Consider the following 21,487-nt stretch of genomic DNA (forward strand, 5'->3'; position numbering starts at 1 on the left):
GAACCATGGACATTCTTTGGTTGGTGGTTTGGTCCCTGGGAGCTCCAAAGTGTCCTGTTAATTGATATTGTTCTTCTTGCTATGACGTTGTAATCCCTTTCAGCTCCTGCAATCTTTTCCCTGTTTTATTTGGGTCACTAAGCTTAATCCAATGGTTGGATGTGAGTATCTATGTTTCCTTTAGACAAGAACAATTAAGTTAAAATTTTTGAGATGGGTTGATGGCCCCATCCCTCAGCTGGGGGGTCTTGCCTATCCACTGGAGGTTTTCTCTATTGGTTCTATCTCTCCTTTGTTGGGCATTTTTGTTATTTTTAGCCATCTGGTTATCTCTCTTGTGCTGGCTGGCCTCCTGGCATGAAGATAGATTTGTGTAACTGAAGTCAGATTACTGTGGAGTACATGTGGTTTACCACACTTGCATATGCTTTAGCATATCTTGGCAGGAAAAGGACTGGGGAAGGTGTGGTTTACCTGGTTGTCCATGGTGCCTCAGGTAATGCAAGAGGAGTAAATAGACAAAAAATAGAAAGACAGAGACAGGGAACTGTTTACCACTACTAAATGCGCCCTAAGGGAACCTGAAGGTTCCTCCTAGTGCCTGGTCCTATATGGTTGTCCTTGGTGCTGGCATGACTTCTGGAATGGAGGAGTACCTTGGGCTGAAAATAAAAACAAAAAACAGGAGCAGACACTAGAACAAGCACACAATTCACTGTGCTTGGCTTGCCTTAGGTGAACCTGGTAGGCAGGGGGAGGTGTCCTCACCTGATTGTCCCCAGTGCTAGCAAGCCTCTGGGTAGGCAAACAGATGTTCTTCTTTTCTGTAAAAAGCTAACAACAATTTTCTATTCTTTCTATGACCACAGCTGTTTAATTATGTGTAAAACCATCACCATTGTTGGTTTTCATTCTTCTATGACAAAAAGGGTTTTTTTTTTGGACGGAATTATTTGCATCTCCTTTATTGTTACATGAAACCATTGCATTTTTCATTTCACTTTCTAATCTTTTATCGAGAGGGGAAGTGGGACTTATAGTTTTTGTATGAAGCATAAATCATGCATGCGATTATGATTTTTGTTCCTGGAGGTTTGTATATAAGTGTCTTTCTATGTATTTGTAACAGAATCTGCTTTATTTAAGTACCTAGACTATCCACAAAACTGTAACCCGTTAAAACCATTAAAATTATGTACAAAATAGCTATTTTGTGCTTCTGTGCACATTGAGAAGAACCATGCTACAAATTTGCATCAAAATCCTTAATTTTTTCCTTTTTCCCTTTTCTTTCTTTCTTTCTTTCTTTCTTTCTTTCTTTCTTTCTTTTTTTTTTTTTTTTTTTTTTTTGTGCCTGGATAACCTATCTCTGTTCTACAACAGTAGCTATTATTCTAAATAGAATTGCTACAATCTCGTACTGGTTCAAATTGTACAGTTACTTAAATATAAGACTAAAAAATAGAAACAATTCTTCCTTGTGTCTCCTTGGTTTAAGTTTCCCATCTGTATTACAGCAGCTGTGTGACCTCCAGCAATTTTTACCTCCATTTCTTAATTTACACAAATCTAAGATAATCAGAATAATTACTGCCATTTATTGAATGTTGGTACAGCTTACATTAAACACATCAAGATATATAAAGTCTTTACAACTAGTGTTCTTTACAGGTCACAGTTACAAGTGATATTTATCAACATTTCTGATGCTATTGTTCACAATATTCTTTAGAAACTGTGCTCAATGTAAAATCTATACACGTATTCTCATGATCTTTTAAATCAGTTGTATTCACCCACACCATATATAAATATTATAGAGGGTTATGCATTCAATATGTGGTTTTACTTTCTTTCTTTCTTTTTTCCTTTTTTTATTGAGTATTCTCTGTATTTTCATTTCAGATGTTATCCTCTTTCTGCCAATCCCAACCCTCCTCCCACTGCCTCCATGAATGTGCTGCCTCTTCCAACCACCCTCTCCCACCTCAGTGCCTTGGCATTCCCCTACACTAGGAAAGCAAACCTTTGCTGGACCAAAGGCCTCTCCTCTCATTGATGCCAGAGAATGATATCTTCTGCTGCATATGTGCCTGGAGCCATAAGACTCACCATATGAACTCATTGGTTACTGTTTTAGCCTGTGGGAGCTATAGTGAGTTTGGTTAGTTAATAATTTTGTTCTTTCCATTGGGACTCTTTCCACTCCTTCAGTCCTTTCTCTAGCTCCTTCATTGGTGCCCCTGTGTTCAGTCTGATGGTAAGCTTCAAGCATCCTCCTCTATACCAGTATGGCTCTGGCAGAGCCTCTGAGGAGGCATCCATATCAGATTCCTTCCAGTAAGCACTACTTGGCATCAGCAATAGGGCTTGGTTTGATGTCTGTATATGGCATGGATCTGCTGGTAAGGCAGTCTCTGGATGATCCCTGCCTCTCTGTTTATACCTTTATTTGTTCCCATAAGTGTTTTGTTCTCCCTTATAAGAACTGAAGTATCTACCTTCTGGCCATTCTTCTCTTTGAGCTTTATAATTTCTGTGAATTGTTTCTGGAGTATTTTGAGCTTTTTGGGCTAATATCTCCTTATCAGTGAGTACATAGTGTGAGTGTTCTTTTGTGACTGGGTTACCTCACTCAGGGTGATAGCTTCAATTTTCATCCATTTGCCTAGGAATTTTATGAACTCATTGTTTTTGATGGCCGAGTAATACTTAATTGTGTACCACAATTTCTGTGTCCATTCTTCTGTTTAAGGATATTTAGGTTCTTTCCAGGTTTTGGCTATTATAAATAAGGTTGACATGAACATGGTTGAACAAGTGTCCTTGTTAGATGTTGGAGTTTCTTTTTGGTATATGCTGAGGAGTGGTATAGCTGCGTCCTCGAGTAGTACTATGTCCAATTTTCTGAGGAACTGCCAGACCGATTTCCAAGGTGGTTCAATCAGATTACAACCCAACAGTAAAGGAGTGTTTCTCTTTCTCCACATCCTTGCCAGCATCTGTTGTCAACTAAGATTTTTTTTTTTTTTTTTTTTTTTTTTTTTTTTAGCTATTCTAGCTTGTGTGTGGTAGAATCTAAGGGTTGTTTTGATTTACATTTTTCTGATGCCTAGGGAATATTGAGTATTTCTTTAGGCGCTTCTTAGCTATTCCATATTTATCAGTTGAGAACTCTTTGTTCAACTCTGGACTCCATTTTTAATGGGATTATTAAATTCTCTAAAGTCTATCTTTTTTTTTTTATTTCTTTGCATATATTGGAAACTAGACCTCTATCTGTTATAGGACTGGTAAAGATTTTCCCAATCTGTTGGTTGCAATTTTGTACTTTTGACAGTGCCCTTTGCCATACATAATCTTTGCAATTTCATGAGGTCCTATTTGTCAATTCTTGTCCTTAGAGCATAAGCCAATGGTGTTCTCTTCAGGAAATATCCTCCTTGCCTATGTGTTTTGAGTACTTCCCCACTGTCTCTTCTATTAGGTTTTATGTACCTGGTTTTATGTAGAGGTTGATCCACTTGGCCTTTTTTGTCTCTTTCTTTCTTTCAACCATCACCATTTGTTGAAGAGGCTATCTTTTTCCATTGAAAGTTTTTAGCACCTTTGTAAAAGATCAAGTGAGCATAGGTGTGTGGGTTTTTTTCTGGATCTTCCATTGCATTTCATTAACCTACCTGCCTGTCCCTGAAGCAACACCATACAGTTTTTATCACAATGGATCTGTAATACAGTTTAAAGTCCTGGATGGCGATTGTCCTAGGAGCATTTTTTATTATTGAGAAAAGTATTTGGTATCCTGGGTGTTTTATTATTATTATTATTATTATTATTATTATTATTATTATTATTATTATTATTATTCCAAATGAATTTAAAACTTGCTCCTTCTATCTCTGTTAAGAATTGAGTTGGAATGTTGATGGGGATTGCATTAAATCTGTAGATTGCTTTATGTAAAATGGCAATTTTTACTATGTTGATCTTTTTTTTTAGTAGAAACGAGATTATAATATAATATTCAAGTCTAGCATTTTCTATTTACAACAAATAAATATTGCCCCACCCCAATCAGTAAACTTTTTACGTTTTATACAAATATCCAGTCATCTTCCTCCTCCCCACAAGCCTCCCACTGCATGAAATCTTGTGCAACCCGGGACGCGGCGGTGGTGAATAGCACATTCATTGGTGTGGGATTCAATACCAACCGGGCAGCCCAGGAGAGGGCTTTTCTCTCTGATCCAAGGGAGGGCTTGGACTCCTGGTGGGCAAGACTCCCTCACTCTTTAGGCCCTGAAGGTGGAATCTTTGGTGCAGCCTGAGAAAGGCTAGAGTGTGGGAGGAAAGGCTAGAACCTCCATGAAGGCCCCAGGCCAGTGCCTGTGGGCGCGAGGAGAGAATGCAGTCGGCAGCCCTGCTGGGTGTGTGGATGTCCTGGAGCGTCCGGGAGCATGGGTGGCAGTGATCTGCACCTGGGGAGGTGTCAGGAAAGCGTGGCGGACAGTGTCCAGGGCAGGCAAGGTTCCATGCCCAGTTGGCAGCACTCCTTGGCAAAAGTCAGCTAGTCCTCTGGTTCCAGAGAGCAGAAGGCACCTAAGGCGGCGAGTGGTCTCCGGAGGCCAGGTCAGCCTGTCAGTGGCAGGTGTCAATCCCGGCAGCGGGAGAGGTTCAGAGTGAAAGTGGAGTCTGGGGATAACCTGGGCTGGAAGGTGGGCAGATGTACCTGTGTGGCCACTCTAGTCTGCAAGTGCTTAGTCCCCAGCCAGCCAGCCCCTGGGAGACGTCCTTAGAGGATGCCTTTGGCAATTCTGAGTCCCTTCTGCTTCATACGAGGGAGGGTGGAGCTGGCTCCATGCTTGACTTTAGCCCCCTTAGTGAAGGTCCGCTTCTTTAGGATAAGTCATAGTTGGCAGTAGAGTTCATGGCATAGAACACATTGGCGTTTTCTGGAATCTTCAGCTTATGATCCTCTGAGATGATCTGCACCAGCTCATAGTCCTCTGGCTCGTCCTCATCTAGGTTGTGTTTGTCCATGGCTTTCCGGATGACAGTCGGAGCCTTATCCTGGCTGGTTACTAGGATGCTCTTGTACATGTTGCCGTTGTCTACGTCCAGGCTGACCCGGATGATGCAGCAGTCGCCCACCTGCTGGTTGTAGAGCGGCAGTGGGGAGCTGGAGCTGCACACCCCCGAGACCGAACGCTTGTGGGTACGTGTGGTAGGCACGGGTGTGGTAGAGGCTGACGAAGACGAGGTGCTGCTGGAGGCCAAGCTGATGCCAGAGGTCTCTGGGGACGACTGGGAGGCTGACTCCCAGAACTTCTTTTCCTGGCCATCAGGAGACTCTGGGACAAAGCTCATGTTGATCTCCTCCACATCAGAGCTGGAAGAACCCGCCGAGTGCACGCTGAGTGTGTCAGTGATGTCCCCGCTGCCGAGGTAGGGGCTGCACCGGAGCTGGTCACAGGATTTGGAGTGTGCACTGCCACTGGTGCTGAGCTCCGTGCTGGGAGCCTGGCGGTCGCTCCAGCGCTTGACGATGGCTGTGCTTTTCTTGCTCCTCAGGGTGTTGCTGGCCGACTCAGACGGGGGCTCCAGCTCACATGACAGGTTGTAGCTCTCAGCCTCACTGAGTCGGTCCATGGCTCGGAACCAGGCTCCAAAGTGCTCCTCAGGAGTAGTTGTTGCAGGCTGACTGTAGCAACTTGATATGGGCAATGACTTCGAACTCCTTCCTTCTCTTTTCAAAGTTAATCAGTCTCCCATATAGATAGTCCTTCAGGGCAGTGTCCAGCATCACCAGGTCAGTGAGGAATGTGCCCAGGTAGGGGACATTGCTCTGTAGGGCAGAGAGGATGGCGTAGAGGGAGGAGAAATTCTTGAGCACTCTGCACTCCCTGGCCACCTCGATCCAGTGTTCCACCACCCGAGCCCTGTCTGGAGCCTTCATACTCTGGTCCCCAAGGCAGGTAGTGATGACACAGTTGGCCACATTGTTGAACTGGGCGACAGTGGCGCGGATGGTAAGTGCGAGGTGCTTCTTGCCCTTCTTATCCCGCTGGGACCAAATGGAGCCCAGGCAGTGGTAGGGCACAACTTTCTTGAATAGTTCTGCGTCCATCAACGTAAACTGTTCAGCCACCAAGTCAGGAGGGAACAGCAGGAGGTGAGGCTTCTCATCCAGTCCGTTCTCTGTGGCTTCAGGCAGAGGCCAGGGAGGTTCTGATGCAGGAGCAGGCACGGGAGCCGGCTCGAGCTGGAGGCTCTGTGAGATGGCGGAGTCCAGCTCTGGAGCAAGTACTAGGGATGGCTCAGGCTCTAGAGGCAGCGCTGGAGCTGGTTCCAGCTCAGAAGCTGGCGCCACCACCAGGCTGGATGCCAGCACTGGTACTGGGGCTGTGGCTGACTCTCTTACTGGAGTTGATGTCACTGCTCGGCTGGGTGTCAGAAGCAGTGCGGGAGCTGGTTCTAGCTGTGAAGCCGGTTGATCCTTTTAATCCATGAGTATGGGAGATATTTCCACCTTCTGAGTTTTCTTCAATTTCCTTCTTCAGAGACTTGAAGATCCTGTCATACAGAGCCTTCGCTTACTTAGTTAGGGTCACCCCAAGGTATTTTATATTCTTTGTGACTATTGAGAAGGGTGTGGGTTTTCTAATTTTTTTTATGCCTGTTTATCTTTTGAGTAGAGGAAGGCTAATGATTTGTTTAATTTTTTTATATCCAGCCATTTTGCTGAAGTTGTTTATCTGTTGTATGAGTTCTGTGGTAATATTTTTGGGGTAACTTAAGTATACTCTCATATCATCTGCAAATAGTGATATTTGATATTTTAATTTCCTTCTTTCCAATTTCTATCCTTTTGATCTTTTATTGCTTTCTGATTGCTCTGGCTAATATTTCCAGTACTATACTGAATAAATTAGGAAAGAGTGGGCAGCCTGGTCTAGTCCCTGATTTTAGTGTGATTGCTTCAAGTTCTTACAATTTAGTTTTATATTGCAAACTCATTTGTTGTATATTGCTTTTACTGTTTTTATGTATGGGCATTTACTTCCTGATCTTTCCAAAACTTTTAACATGAATGGGTGTTAAATTATACCAAATGCTTTCACCACATCTAAAGTGATTATAATGTTTTTTTTTTTCTCTTGAGTTTCTTTATATAGTGGATTATGTTGATAGATTTCCATGTATTGAACCATGTTTGCATCTCTGGAATAAAGCCTACTTTATCTTCTTGAATAATTTTTTGATGTGATATTGATTCAGTTCCCAAGAATTTTACTGAATTCTTACATCAATGTTCATGAGGAAAATTGTTCTGAAGTTCTCATTTTTAGGGTCTTTTTTGGTTTAGGAGTGAGTATAATTGGGTAGTGTTCCCACTGTTTTTATTTTGTGCAATAGTTTAGAGTATTGGTATTAGGTCTTCTTTGAATGTCTGACAGAATTCAAAACTAAGCTTTCCTTGTCTTGAGCTTTTTAATTTGGGAAACTTTTGATGAATACTTCTATTCTTTTTAGCGGTCATATGATTTTTTAGATTGTTTATCTGATCGTCCTTTAACTTTGGTATCTGGTATATCTCTAGAAAATTGTCGATTTCTTCTATATTTTCTAGTTTAGGAAGTGTACTCTTTTCTAGTAAGATCTGATGACTTCGTAAATTTCTTGAGTTTCTGTTATTTCTCTGCTTTCATTTCTGATTTTGTTAATTTTGATATTCTGTCTGCACTCTCTCCTTAGTCTGGCTAAGTGTGTATCAGTCTTTTTGATTTTCTCGAAGAACCATCTCCTGGTTTTGTTGATTTTTATGTAGTTCCTTTTATTTTTCTTTAGTTGATTTCAGCTCTGACTTTGATTATTTCCTGCTGTCTACTTCTCTTGGATGTATCTACTTCTTTTGGTTCTAGAGATTTAAGATGTGTTGTCAAGCTGTTAGTGTATGCTCTCTCTAGTTTCCTTTGGAGGTGCACAGAGCTATGAGTTTTCTTTAGAACTAATTTCATGTGTTTCATAATTTTGGTAATTTTTTGACTTTATTTCATTAAATTCTAAAATGTCTTTGATTTCTTTCTTTATTTCTTTCTTAACAAATCTACCTTTGAGTAGAGGATTTTTAGCTTCCATGTGTATGTGGGCTTTTTGTTTTCTTTGTTTTATTGAAGACCAGACTTAGTCCACGGTGATGAGATAGGATGCATGGGATTATATTGATGTTCTTGTATCTGTTGTGGCCTGTTTTGTTTAAGCCTATATGATCAATTTTGCAGAAGGTGCTATTTTCTGCTGGGAAGAAGGTATATTCTTTTGTTTTAGGATGAGATATTCTATATATTCTGTTAATTCTATTTGTTTCATAACTTCTGTTACTTTTACTGTGCCTCTGTTCTATTTCTGTTTCCATTTTATGTCAACTGAGGAGAGTGGGGTGTTGTAGTCTCCAACTATTATTGTGAGTGTTTAATAGATGCTTTGAGCTTTAATAGAGTTTCTCTTATGAATGTGGGTGCTCTTGTATTTGGAGTATAGATGTTCAGGATTGAATGTTCATCTCCATAGATTTTACTTTTGATCAGTAAAATCTGTCTTTTTTTATCTTTTCTGATGACTTTTGGTTGAAAATCTATTTTTCTCAGTATTAGAATGGCTACTACAGCTTGTTTCTTGGACCATTTTCTTAAAAGTTTTTCCCCAATCATTTCTCCTGAGGTATTGCCTGTCTTTGTTGTTGAGATGAGTCACCTGTATGAAGGGAACTGAAGGGTCCTGTTTGCATATCTAGTTTGATAGTATGAATCTTTTTTGAAGGGAATCGAGTCAATTGATGTCAAGAGATATAAAGGAATAGTGATTGTTGTTTCGTATTGTTTTTGTTATCTGAGGTAGAATTATGTTTTTGTGTTTTTCTTCTCTTCTTCTTCTTCTTCTTCTTCTTCTTCTTCTTCTTCTTCTTCTTCTTCTTCTTCTTCTTCTTCTTCTTCTTTTTCTTCTTCTTCTTCTTCTTCTTCTTCTTCTTCTTCTTCTTCTTCTTCTTCTTCTTCTTCTTCTTCTTCTTCTTCTTCTTCTTCTTTTCTTTCTTCTTCTTCTTTTTCTTTTTCTTCTTCTTCTTCTTCTTCTTCTTCTTCTTCTTCTTCTTCTTCTTCTTCTTCTTCTTCTTCTTCTTCTTCTTCTTCTTCTGTTGCAAGAGGATTATTTTCCTACTTTTGTAAGTTTTTTGCAGTTTGTTGGATTTTTTTTTATCTATTATGATTTGTAGGGCTGGATTTGTAAACAGATAACGTCTACATTTGGTCTTGTTCTGGAATATTTTTTCTCTATCTATAGTAAATGAGTTTTGCTGAATATAGTAAACTGGGTTAGCATTTTTGTTCTCCCAAGGTTTATATGGTATCTGTCCAGGATCTTCTAGCTTTCTGAGTTTTTTTATAGAAGGCTGGAATAAGAACAAGCCTCAGTGGATATAAGAAGATTGAAATACTCCCATGCATCCTTTCAGATCATCATGTTCTCAGGCTGGTCTTTAATAACAACAAAGGCAACAAAACGCCTATATACACATGGAAAGTAAACAATGCTGTATTTAAAAAAAATCAGGGTCAAAGAAAGAATAAAGAAAGAAATTAAGGATTTTCTAGAATTCAATAAAAAAGAAAACACAACATACACAAACCTAAGGCTTACAATGAAAGTAGTACTGAGAGGAAAACTCATAGCTCTGAGTGCTTCCAAAAAGAAAACGGAGAGAGCATACACTAGCAACCTGATAGCACAGTTGAAAGCTATAGAACAAAAGGAAGTAGATTCACGCAAAAAGAGTAGAGGGCAAGAAACTTCACTTCTCAAGGCCCTCTATCATCAGAATCAGGTATAATTTTAAGTCCAAATCTTGATACTCTATTGTGTTGGGATATATGCTTCTTGTTTTGGTGGGAGAGCTAGGTGCTGATGTTGCCAATTTGTCTTGTGTTCTGTTGCTTAGATTCTTGTGGTTGCCTCTTGCCATCTTCTTAACTTTAATGTTAGTTGACACGGTTGTTTGTAAATGAAACTTGTCTTTTCTGTGTGTAGGCAGTGGGTTCCAAATGAAGATTGGTCCTGAGTTTTCATCTCTCTATAGGTTAGGAGATCTGATGGCAACAGACAGGCTTTAGCTCTGGGTGAAAATGGAGGCCTGAAGGGTACAAACCCATGCAGTGGTGTGATACCTATGCCCTGAGAGTTCTCAGAGGTCTCTCCTCAAATAGTCAGTGTAGAGAGTGTGTGGGCTCACCTGTGAGCTCAGTAGGAAGAGCACTTCTGCTTCTCCTGTGGGTGCTTCTCTGTGGCCTGGCTGTGAGTCCTGGTGGCAGAGTGCCCACTCTGCATTTCATGATGTTGTCTTTAAAAGTAAATTAGAAAAGTAATAGGTATTGTGGTCATTATGATAAATTAACTCAAGGCATAATTTTTCCTTTTAAAAAGATTTATTTTTTTATTGTATGTGGGTACACTTTTGCTGTGTTCAGACACACCATAAGAGGTCATCTGATTCCATTTTAAAGAGTTGTGAGCCAGCATCTGGTTTCCATGAACTCAGGAACTCTGGAAGAGCAGTCACTGCTCTTAACTGCTAAACTGTCTCTCCAAACAAGATATTATTTTCACAGCTATGTGAAAGCACATACATTTAATAGAAACCTAAACTAATATTCTAAAGATATACTTAAAATTTAAAAATTTATTTTAATAGTTTAATGTTTCTTGTGCTACATAATATTTTACCAGATAAAGAATATTTAATGAATCATTTTCTATACTTTGAGTTCTTCTACCTGCTTGTCACAAACCAATCCAAATACCTACATATATCAATTATGTAAATGTATACCTTTCCTAAATTTAAAGTAAAATGCTTCAATAATTACTTCGTTTTGTTATATATGGTGTTATTAAACATCATTATTGTAAGTAAATTGATTACTTTCTCATCACTCTAACAAAATATGCAGATGAAACAATTTATTAGATGAAGGGTTTACTTTGACCCTTGGTTTGAGAGGATACTTTCAATCACTGACCTTTAGTTTGCTTTTTTGACACAAATCACATATCTGTGGGCCATGAAACAGAACTTGTGGTTGAAATAGATTAAGCGATAAGCCTGAGATATCTTCCCCTGAAGTAGCCAAACCACTTAGCAGCACAATAGCTGGTAAACAATTGTACAATCATAAAAAGCTGTTTTTAATATTTAGGTTCCAGCCTAGCCCAGTAAGAGTGACAGCCTACAAAAGACGTGAGTATGGATCACGCTGCACAGCTTGCAGGCAGCTATAAACGATGGAAAGTATCCTTTCCACATGACTCATTTGGTATTAAATTTCTCCAGACAGCTTGCCTGGTTTCTGCTTCAATCATGTAGCTGGTATGGTCTCACAGTCATACTTAGAGCGTGGCTTGTCCCAGAAAACCTATGGCCTAGAAACAGTGGAGGGGAATCCTCAGAGAGATAAGTGGTCTAGCAATCACCTGGAAAAGGAAGCTCAACAAACAAAGTATTCTGAAATTATTGATAAAGTTTATTATCTTTCATAGTAATCAAAATATCTATTTACAAAGAAATAGAAGTAAATAGAAAAATAGCATACACCCTGGGATGGTTTTGACACATGAATAAATAAAGCTCACACTCTCAAGATGAACTCTCTCCTAATTCACTGAATTTCCACTTATTCCCATCTTGGGGGAATAGCAACAGTAATCCTCTTTGTAATTGACCATCATACCCTAACTCTGACCTAGCTTTCATCACTGAATTCCTTCAAAAGAAGCTACATACCAACAAACACATCAAGAGAGAGTCCAGACAATTTATCAAACTTCTTTATTGTGCACAGAAGTACAAAAGCCACATCCAGAGATGTCCAACCTACATTGTCAGATTTTGTGACGGTGCACCTGTTTTTCTATCCTATTGCACAGCACATTGACCTTCTTTCTCAGACAGCATGCACTCATAGGTGAGTGAACTCCAATATTGCTGGTAATTATAGTCAAAAGACACTTCTACGAACCTAATAATAGATTACTGAGCATGCCCTATTTTCTACATAATATGAAAATAATGGGCATTGCCATGATAACAGGAAGGAATATACTTATCTAAAGATCTGAAAGTATTGTGAGGCTTTCTTTTGGTTTGAATTTTTATTCCATTTCTTGGTACTGTAATTTTAAATCAGGCAGTTCATTGTATTATCTGATAATGTGAAGCAGAGATTCAGATGCATACTCTCAGTTGACTCCCTTTTTAAGATACAAAGCCGATCTCTGAGCACATAGAGGGTAGAGAATCAGATAGTTTTAAAATATATTGTAATCATTTGGTAGCATAGAAAGTTCGGAAAAATACCAATCTTGTGTCTGATCATATATTTTGTATAATTTATTTGTCTCTCCATTAGCTTTGTGGTTTATATGATCTAAAAATCAAGGCTCAATTCATGGGTTATTCGATGTCCATGTGTTTCTTGTACTGTAGGTGTTTTTGTTCTTCTTTGAATGAATTGAATTTGTCTGAACAGAGACATTTCCTCCAATTTTCTCTTTTTTGCCTCCATTCCTTATTTCTGCACAAGTGCCTGGACAGATAGATTAGAATAATTCTTGTATTTTTAATCCACTTCATTAATGTCAGTTATTTAAAACTTAATAAAGTTAGAAGCAAAGGTTTCTTTCCTCTACAACATTCAGGCCAGTAGGGGAAGATTTATGTATCTAATCAACAACTTCATTCCATTATTCTTTCCTGAGCAATAAGCTGAATTCCAAAAATATAAGAGCATCCCTACAATTGTCTGATGGATTAAAATTACCCTGATTTTTATTTTAGCTCTGTCTCTTTCAATATCATACCTCCCTTGATTGCTTGGTAATGGTGTTTCTCGATTTGAAGCATCTAGTTAGTAATGTTTTTAAAATATTTGTCATTTTGATTACAGTTTTGAAACATTCATTTTTTTTCCCTTTTGGGAGCTGAAAGGTAAGACTGCTCATTTTTTTCTATATTCAATTTTCCTAGAGCCATTTGAGACAACATTAACAGTGTAATTTTTGAGTCTTAATTTTGAAAGTTTGTTGACATTGGACTTGATGGTCTGCTGCCCAGAGGCCAGAGTTGTGGCAGGTAGAGTTCACCCTTCCTACTTACACAATTAAGACATGGATTATCGAATTCTAAACAAATATTAGAGGAGTAGAGGCATTGCTATGTGCTTTGAGAGGGAATTTCATTACCTGAATGGCTTGTGCCACACTTTGGAGAAGTAAAGTATCACAGTACTAAAACAATCACAGAAGTGTACAGTTGTAGGTCATACTAAACAATGAAGGATTTTCTGTGGCCCAGGCAGCTCCTATCTTGCCTATTTCATGTTAAACAAAGGATCTAAAGAAGATTGTTTGAAAGGGAATATGAAATTCTACAATTGGCTTTAAAATGTTGACTTTGAGCCTATGGCTACTTATCTACTGCAGTATAAATCCGCCATTTTTCCTCTAATGTTCTCTAAAAAAGTTTTATAATAGGAAGCAGATTCAAGTGATCCAGATTGTGCTCAAATTGCTTTTCTTGGTGTCTTTTTCATGAGCCTTTATTAAATATATAAAGTCTAATCTGATATGTTTGAAAAATGTTCATTTTTAAGCTATGCTGATTGTCAACTGTTGGTGACCAGTATGAAATAATTAATTGTGGGAACACAATTAGAATCTTAAAATACTAATGGAGGAAGGCACAATAGAATTTAAGTATTTTTTTCTCTTTAGAGTTATTAAATTCAGTCTGTCCTCAGTGCCTTGCTGTAGAACAAATAAAATAAGTCAAAATTGAAAAACCTTGACCAATGGCCCATAAAGCATTGTTTCCTATATGCCCCCACATTTAGAAATTGCCTTTATTCTTCATTCTTTACTTTTCAATGGACTGACATAAATTAATCTGTTTCCAACCAGTTCATGGTTTTCTATATAAGAGAAAAATACGTTAACAGTAATAAGCTGCTAATAAAACTGTGTCTGCCAGAAACAGGAAACAGTAAGATGAGCTCTAGAATATATTGGAGCTTTTATCTTCTATCACCATTAAGGATAAGGGTTTTATGTCTCAAATTTCTCCTGAAACCACAGAAATGAATCATAAGGGATCACCACACCTCACATTCTGAAAGGAAATGATGGAACCTTCAAGGTTCAGTTAATAAATCGTAGAAACTCAATTCAAAGTCTTGAACTTCATCAACTGCCATATCCACCGATGAAATTCAAGGAGAAATCTAAAAGTTTTCCTTACATACAAATAGACTGGGAAATAGAACCAACGCCTTGTCTTCCTGGCCTTACACGTTAATGAACAGTCCTGGAGCATCTTCCAGTCCTCAGGCATGATTCTGTAAAAGGTCGTTAAGGAGGGCCTAATGATGGACTATCCTAACATTTGTTCTTTTCTTTTTTTTACAATTTTATTTTAAAAAACAAAGATAAATGTACAGATTTTAAGCATTATTTGAATAAAAGTATACACTACATTTTTGTCAGTACTGTTTTTTTTATAGGTTTGATAGTGTGATTAAGATATTACTAGTTACAATGAGCATAAAGTACAAGTAAAACAAGATGTAACCTGGAAATAGTCAAAGTTTTCTTGCTATGTAAAGTTTTTTTTTTTTTTTTTTTTTTTTTTTTTTTTTACAGTGAGCAAACAGTACATGTAATACAGGGTGTAACCTGGAATTTGTCAATGTGTTCTTGGTGGGTAAGGATTGAGCATGACATTTTTTGTTTGTTTGTTTGTTTTCTTTTCTTTTCTTTATTTCTTGGACTTCACACAGTCTGTGAGTTGTTTCTGGAGCAGTGTGAGCCTCTGGGATTAGCATCCCATTATCAGTGACTGCATATTATGTCTGTTTTTTTTGTGACTGGGTTATCTCACTCAGGATGATATTCTCTAGATGCAGCCATTTTCTTAAGAATTTGGTTAAGTCATTGTTTCTGGTGGCTGAGTAGTATAATATTGTGGAAATGTAGCACAATTTTTGTATCCATTCATCTACTGAAGGACATCTGGGTTCTTTCCAGCTTCTGGCTATTATAAATAGAGCTTCTATGAACATTGTGGTGCATATATCTTTGTTGTATATTAAAGTGTCTCTGGGGTATATGCCCAGAAGTGGAATAGCTGGGTCTTCAGGTAGTACTATTTTCTGAGGTATCGCCAACAGATTTACAGAGTGGATGTATTAGCTTGCAACCCCACCAACAGTGGAGAAGTGTTCCTCTTTCTCCGCAACCTCGCCAGCATCTGCTGTCATCTGAGTTTTGGATCTTGGCCAATCTGACTGGTGTGAGGTGGAATCTCAGGGTTGTTTTGATTTGCATTTCCCTGATGGCTAAGGATGTCCAGCACTTCCTCAGACATTTCGAAGTCATTCGATATTCCTCAATTGAGAATGTTTTGTTTAGCGTTGTACCCAATTTTTTAATAGGGTTGTTTGATTCTCTGGTGTCTAGCTTTTTGAGTTCTTTGTATACCTTGGATATTAGGCCTCTATCTGATGTGGAGTTGGTAAAAATCTTTTCCCATTCTGTTGGCTGCCGTTTGGTTTTCTTGACAATGTCCTTAGCCTTACAGAAACTTTGCAATCTCATTAAGTCCCATCTGTTAATCTTTGAACTAAGAGATTGAGCCATTGGTGTTTTGGTCAGAAAATTTTCTCCTGTGCCTATGTGTTCTAAGGTTTTTTTCTACTTTCTCCTCTAATAGTTTCAGTATATCTGTTTTAATGTGGAGATCTTTGATCCACTTACGAATGAGGTTTGTACAAGGAGATAAGAAAGGGTCTATTTTCATTCTTTTGCATGCTGAGTGCCAGTTGGTCATGCACCATTTGTTGACTAGGCTGTCCTTTTTCCATTGAAAGTTTATGGCTCCTTTGTCAAAAATCAGTTGACCATATAAGTGAGGACTCAATTCTGGATCTTCTATTCTATTTTGTTGATCCACATGCCTATTTCTGTACCAGTACCATGCAGCTTTCAGCAAAATTGCCTTGTAATATAGCTTGAGGTCAGGGATAGTGATTCCCAAAGATGTTTTCCTATTTTTGAGGATGTATTGGCCATTCTAGGTCTTTTGTTGTTCCATATAAAATTGCAGATTGATCTTTCCAACTAAATGAAGAACTGGGTTGGAATTTTGATGGGAATTGCATTGAATCTGTAGATTGCATTTAGTAGGATGGCCATTTTTAAAGTGTTGATCCTTCCAATCCATGAGCATGGGAGATCTTTCTATTTTCTCAGATCTTCCTCGATTTCCTTCTTTAGAGGTTTGAAGTTCTTGTCATACAGATACTTCACTTACTTAGTTAGAGTCACACCAAGGTATTTCGTGGTTTTCGTGACTATTGTGAAGGGTACCTTTTCCCTAATTTCTTTCTGCTCATGATTGTCTTTTGAGTATAGGAAGGCTACTGAATTTTTTGAGTTAACTTTGTATCCAGCCACTTTGCTGAACTTATTTATCAGCTATAGGAGTTATCTGGTATAATTTTTTGGGTACTTAAGTACAATATCATGTCATCAGCAAAGAGTGATGTTTTTACCTCTTCCTTTCTGAATTGTATCCCCTTGATCTCCTTTTGCTGTCTAATTGCTTCAGCCAGGACTTCCAGTTCTATGTTGAATAGGTAGGGGGAGAGTGGGTAGCCTTGTCAAGTCCCTGATTTTAGTGGGATTGCTTCAAGTTTCCCACCATTAAGTTTGATGTTGTCTGTTGGTTTGCTGTATATAGCTTTTATCATGTTTTAGTATGGATCTTGAATTCCTGTTCTTTCCAGGACTTTTAACATGAAGGAGTGTTGGATTTTGTCAAATGCTTTCTCAGCATCTAGTCAGATGACCATGTGATTTTGTTCTTTGAGTTTGTTTATATGGTGGATTACGTTGATGTATTTCCTTATATTAAACCATCCCTGCATCCCAGGGATGAAGCCTACTTGGTCATGGTGAATGATCGTTTTGATGTGTTCCTGGATTAGGTTTGCAAGGAATTTGTTGAGTATTTTTGCATCAATGTTCATAAGTGAGATTGGTCTGAAGATCTCTTTCCTTGTAGGGTCTTTGTGTGGTTTAGGTACGAGGGTTATGTATACTCAGGAAATGAGTTAGGTAGAATTCCATCTGATTCTATCTTGTGGAATAGTTTGGAGAGTATTGGTGTTATGTTCACAATAATTTTCTGATAAAATTCTGCACTGAACCCGTCTGGACCTGGGCTTTTTTTAGTTGGGAGCCTTTTGATGACTTCTTCTATTTCTTTAGGTGTTATGGCATTATTTAGATGGTTTACTTGTTCCTGGTTTAACTTTAGGATCTTGTGTCTGTCTAGGAATTCATCCTTTTCCTCCAGATTTTACACCTTTGTCGAGTTTAGGGTTTTTGTATTAGTATCTGATGATTTCTTGAATTTTCTCAATTTCAGTTGCTATGTCTCCACTTTCCTTTCTGATTTTGTCAATTTGTATACTTTCTCTTTGCCCTCTAGTTAGTCTGGCTTGTATTTTATCAATCTTGTTGATTTTGTCAAAGAAACAGCTCTTGGTTTTGTTTATTTTTTCAATGGTTCTATTTGTTTCTATTTGGTCTATTTCTTTCCTAATTTTGATTATTTCTTGCCGTCTACTCTTCTTGGTTGTATCTTCTTCCTTTTGTTCTATGACTTTTAGCTGTGCTGTCCAGTTGCTGATGTATGCTCTCTCCCGTTTCTTTTTGGAAGCGCTTAGGGCTATGAGTTTTCCTCTCAGTACTGCTTTCATTGTATCCCATAGGTTTGGGTATGTTTTATTTTCATTTTCATTGAATTCTAGAAAATCCTTAATTTCTTTCTTTATTACTTCTTTAACCCTTTCATTGTTTAACAGAGCTTTGTATAATTTCCATGTGTATGTGGGCTTTTTGTTGTCTTTGTTGTTGTTAAAGACCAATCATAGATCATGGTGATCTGAGAGTATGCATCGGAGTATTTCAATCTTCTTATATCGATTGAGGCTCCTTCTGTGTCCAATTATGTGGTCAATTTTCGAGAAGGTGGCATGGGGTAATGAGAAGAAGGTGTATTCTTTTACTTTAGGATGATATCTTCTGTAGATATCTATTAATGTCAGTTGGTTCAAAGTGTCTGCTAGTTTTACAGTGTCCTTGTTCAGTTTCTGTTTCTATGATCTGTCAATTGGTGAGAGTGGGGTATTAAAGGCTCCCACTATTATTGTGTGGGGTGAAATGTATTTTTTGAGCTTTAGTAGGGTTTCTTTGATATAACATTTGTTCTATACTCTGCCACAACTCTGGTTAGTGTAGCTCCATCAATTGAGAATTAGGATTGCCACCAACAACTCCAATTGTATGCTCTTTTAAAAAAACTTTGTAATATACATATATATATGTGTGTGTGTGTGTGTGTGTGTGTGTGTGTGTGTGTGTGTGTTTGTGTGTGTGTGTGTGTTCACATTTCTAAGAATTCAGGAAATTTTACTAATTTTAACTATATTAAATCATAGATTCTAAATTGGGAATATATGTTAAGATCTGCTAGCGATAGCATACGGAATTTAAAATAAAATCTGAGAAATCTCAAAATACCTATCATGTTTTAAATTTTAATTTTGTTTTTGTAAATTTTTTCATAATAATGGAACCCTATCTAAGACTCCCCTAATTCATCCCTGGGATGCAGTGATGGTTTAATAAATGAAAAATTCATCATTACAATTCATTATATAAACAAAGTCAAAGAAAAAACACATGATCTCATTAGATGAAATCCTCTGAAAATATAAAAAAACCCTTCATGTGAAGAGTATTGGAGAGAATGGGAATTGAAGGTCCATTCCTAAATATAGTAAAAGCAATACACAGCAAACCAGTAGCAAACATCAAACCAAATGGTGAGAAAATTGAAGCAATACCACTAAAATGAAGGACAAGTCAAGATGGCCACTCTTCACATGTATATTAAATATAGTACATAAAGTTCTAGACAGAGCAATTTGGCAACAAAAGAAAAACAAATAGATATAAAACTGAAAGGAGAAAGTCATGATATCACTATTTTCAGGTGATAAGATATTATGCATAAGTGACCCCTCCAAAAAATCTACTAGAAAACTCCTATAGCTGATAAACTTCTTCAACAAATTAACTGGGTAAAAAATTAACTCAAAAAAAAAAAAAAATCAGTAGCTTTCCTCTACTCTAAGAACAAAAACAGGTTGAGAAAGAATTTAGTACAATGAAACCTGTTACAATAGTCTTAAATAATATAAAATATCTTTGCATGACTCAAACCAAGCAGGTAAATGTCTGTATAACAAGAATTTCTAATCTCTGAAAAAAAAGAAATTAAAGAAAATCTCAGAAAATGAAGAGATCTCCCATGCTCATGGATTGGCAGGACTATCATAGTGAAAATGGCCATCTTGTCAAAAGCAATCTACAGATACAATGTAGATTGTATTTTCAGTTTAATTTCAGTTAAATTCTTCACAGAGATAGAAAGAGCAATTCTCAAATTTATCAGGAATAACAGAACAATAAACCAAAAACCAAACCAAACAAAACAAACAAACAAACAAACAAAAAAGACAGGATTTCAAAGCCATTCTCAACATTAAAAGAACTTCTGGGGAATCATCATTCCTGAACTCAAACAATACTACAGAGCAGTAGTGACAAAAAAGTAATGGTATTAGTGCAGAGACAGACAGGAAAAGAATTGAAGAACCAGAATGAACACATAAACCTTTGGTAACTTGATCCTTGACAAAGGAGCTAGAAACAATCAGAGTAAAAAAGCATTTTCAACAAATGCTTTAACTGGCAGGCAGCATGTAGATGAATGCAAATTGACCCATTCTTATCTCCTAGTACATAGTTAAAGTCCAAATGAATCAAGGATCCCCCACATAAAACCAGACATGTTGAATTAGTCTCATAAAGGAGAAAGTGGGAAAGAACCTCAAATGCTTGGCACCAAGTAAAATTTACTGAACAAAACACCAATGGCTTATACTCTAAGATTAAAAATTGACAAGTAGAAAAGGATAACATAATCTTACAAAGTAGTTTACCATACTAAACCTGTCTCTGTATGGCTGTCTTTCTTACAATGTATCTTTTTTTCTCTTTCCTTTCTGATACACATATACTAAAGCAAGTGAAATAACTGCTAGTGAAGTTATGAAGTTATAGGAACTAGGCATACATATATATTCCTTCTGTGATGCAAGTGACATATTCCTATAACCTTTAAACATAAACTGCCTCTGATGAGGACTGAAGAAGTGGGCAGGTGGACAGGTGTGCACCAATGCAGAAGCCTTATGTACATAGGCTATGCAAACTCTGACGCAGAGCAGGAAGGATGAGACTTAGAATCAAGCCTTCAATTCAGAAAACCACACCAACCTAACACTGTGGTAATTTAGGCTTTCCAACATTTGTGAGGATCATTCAGGGTGGTCTATGTATCATCCCAGAACCAACAGCATGTCCCAAACTTCACATCTCAGCAGCACCTTGAAGACTCATTATTTCCTCTGCAGCCCAGCTTTTCCTTTGTAACTGTAAATTGGATCTAGGTTATGACCACTGGTTATACATTCATTCTGCAACTGTCCACTTTGAAAGATGATGTTTTGGCTTTCCGTTAAGAGTCAACCTGTTTCTTCCTCCTCTTTACATGATGTTTAAGGATAAAAGACACTTAACCCGTAGACAGAGTTGACATATTTAATGTAATGAGATAAGTATGGTTATTTCCAAATAAATTTGGAATTTCTTTACTGTTCTTTAAGAAGTTACTTTTCAAATACTTACAAAGTTGATGCAGGTTCCAAAATCAAAGTTCTGGATCTGAGTCTATGCCCCATTTAATTCTTACAACCTGTGAATTTTTCCCTACAACTTGTGACTCAGAAACTGGCAGTGAGGTGTGGACCCACAGGCATTGTGCTTTGCACTTAAAAAAAAGCTTTTAAAGGCCACCGGATTACCTAAGTGTGCTTTAATACCAATTGCAACCTAAACTATTCTGCAATGGTCAGAATGAAAGAATAAGTATTAGGAAATAGAGCTATAAATACACTCTACTTGTTGAAATCTATACTAAAATTAGCACAGATAGAAAGATTCTTCAGTATATCATTTGTTAAGTACATTTTACTTTACAGTGGAATTTTATGTGTAACTTCATGTATTGGAAAAACTCAAATTACTTTTCACTTGTGAACCTTTTCTTCTGAAGTCTGAAGTAGGGGTGTCATAGGTCTGCCAGGAAAGGGCCAGTCTCCCAGTTGTTAAACTGTTCTCATGCAGAGGACTTAATATTTTATATAAGTGAATTCATTTTTAAGATCTTTCTATAGTTTTTGGAGAGTATCCT

At 37.6% G+C, this 21,487-nt stretch overlaps 1 protein-coding gene across 1 annotated transcript; it reads right to left on the reverse strand.

Annotated features, from left to right (window-relative positions):
• Positions 1-4,792: 4,792 nt before the first annotated feature.
• Positions 4,793-12,949, reverse strand: LOC308417778 (ral guanine nucleotide dissociation stimulator-like; the record flags this gene model as incomplete). The annotated part of the gene is given in 5 exon segments (XM_080913080.1): positions 4,793-4,905; positions 4,908-5,683; positions 5,685-6,496; positions 10,283-10,371; positions 12,907-12,949. Coding segments are annotated over 5 exon segments (1,833 nt in total).
• Between the last annotated feature and the right edge of the window lie 8,538 nt (positions 12,950-21,487).

The sequence above is a fragment of the Micromys minutus genome (genome assembly GCF_963924665.1).
Source record: "Micromys minutus genome assembly, chromosome: 1".
Classification (NCBI taxonomy): domain Eukaryota; kingdom Metazoa; phylum Chordata; class Mammalia; order Rodentia; family Muridae; genus Micromys; species Micromys minutus.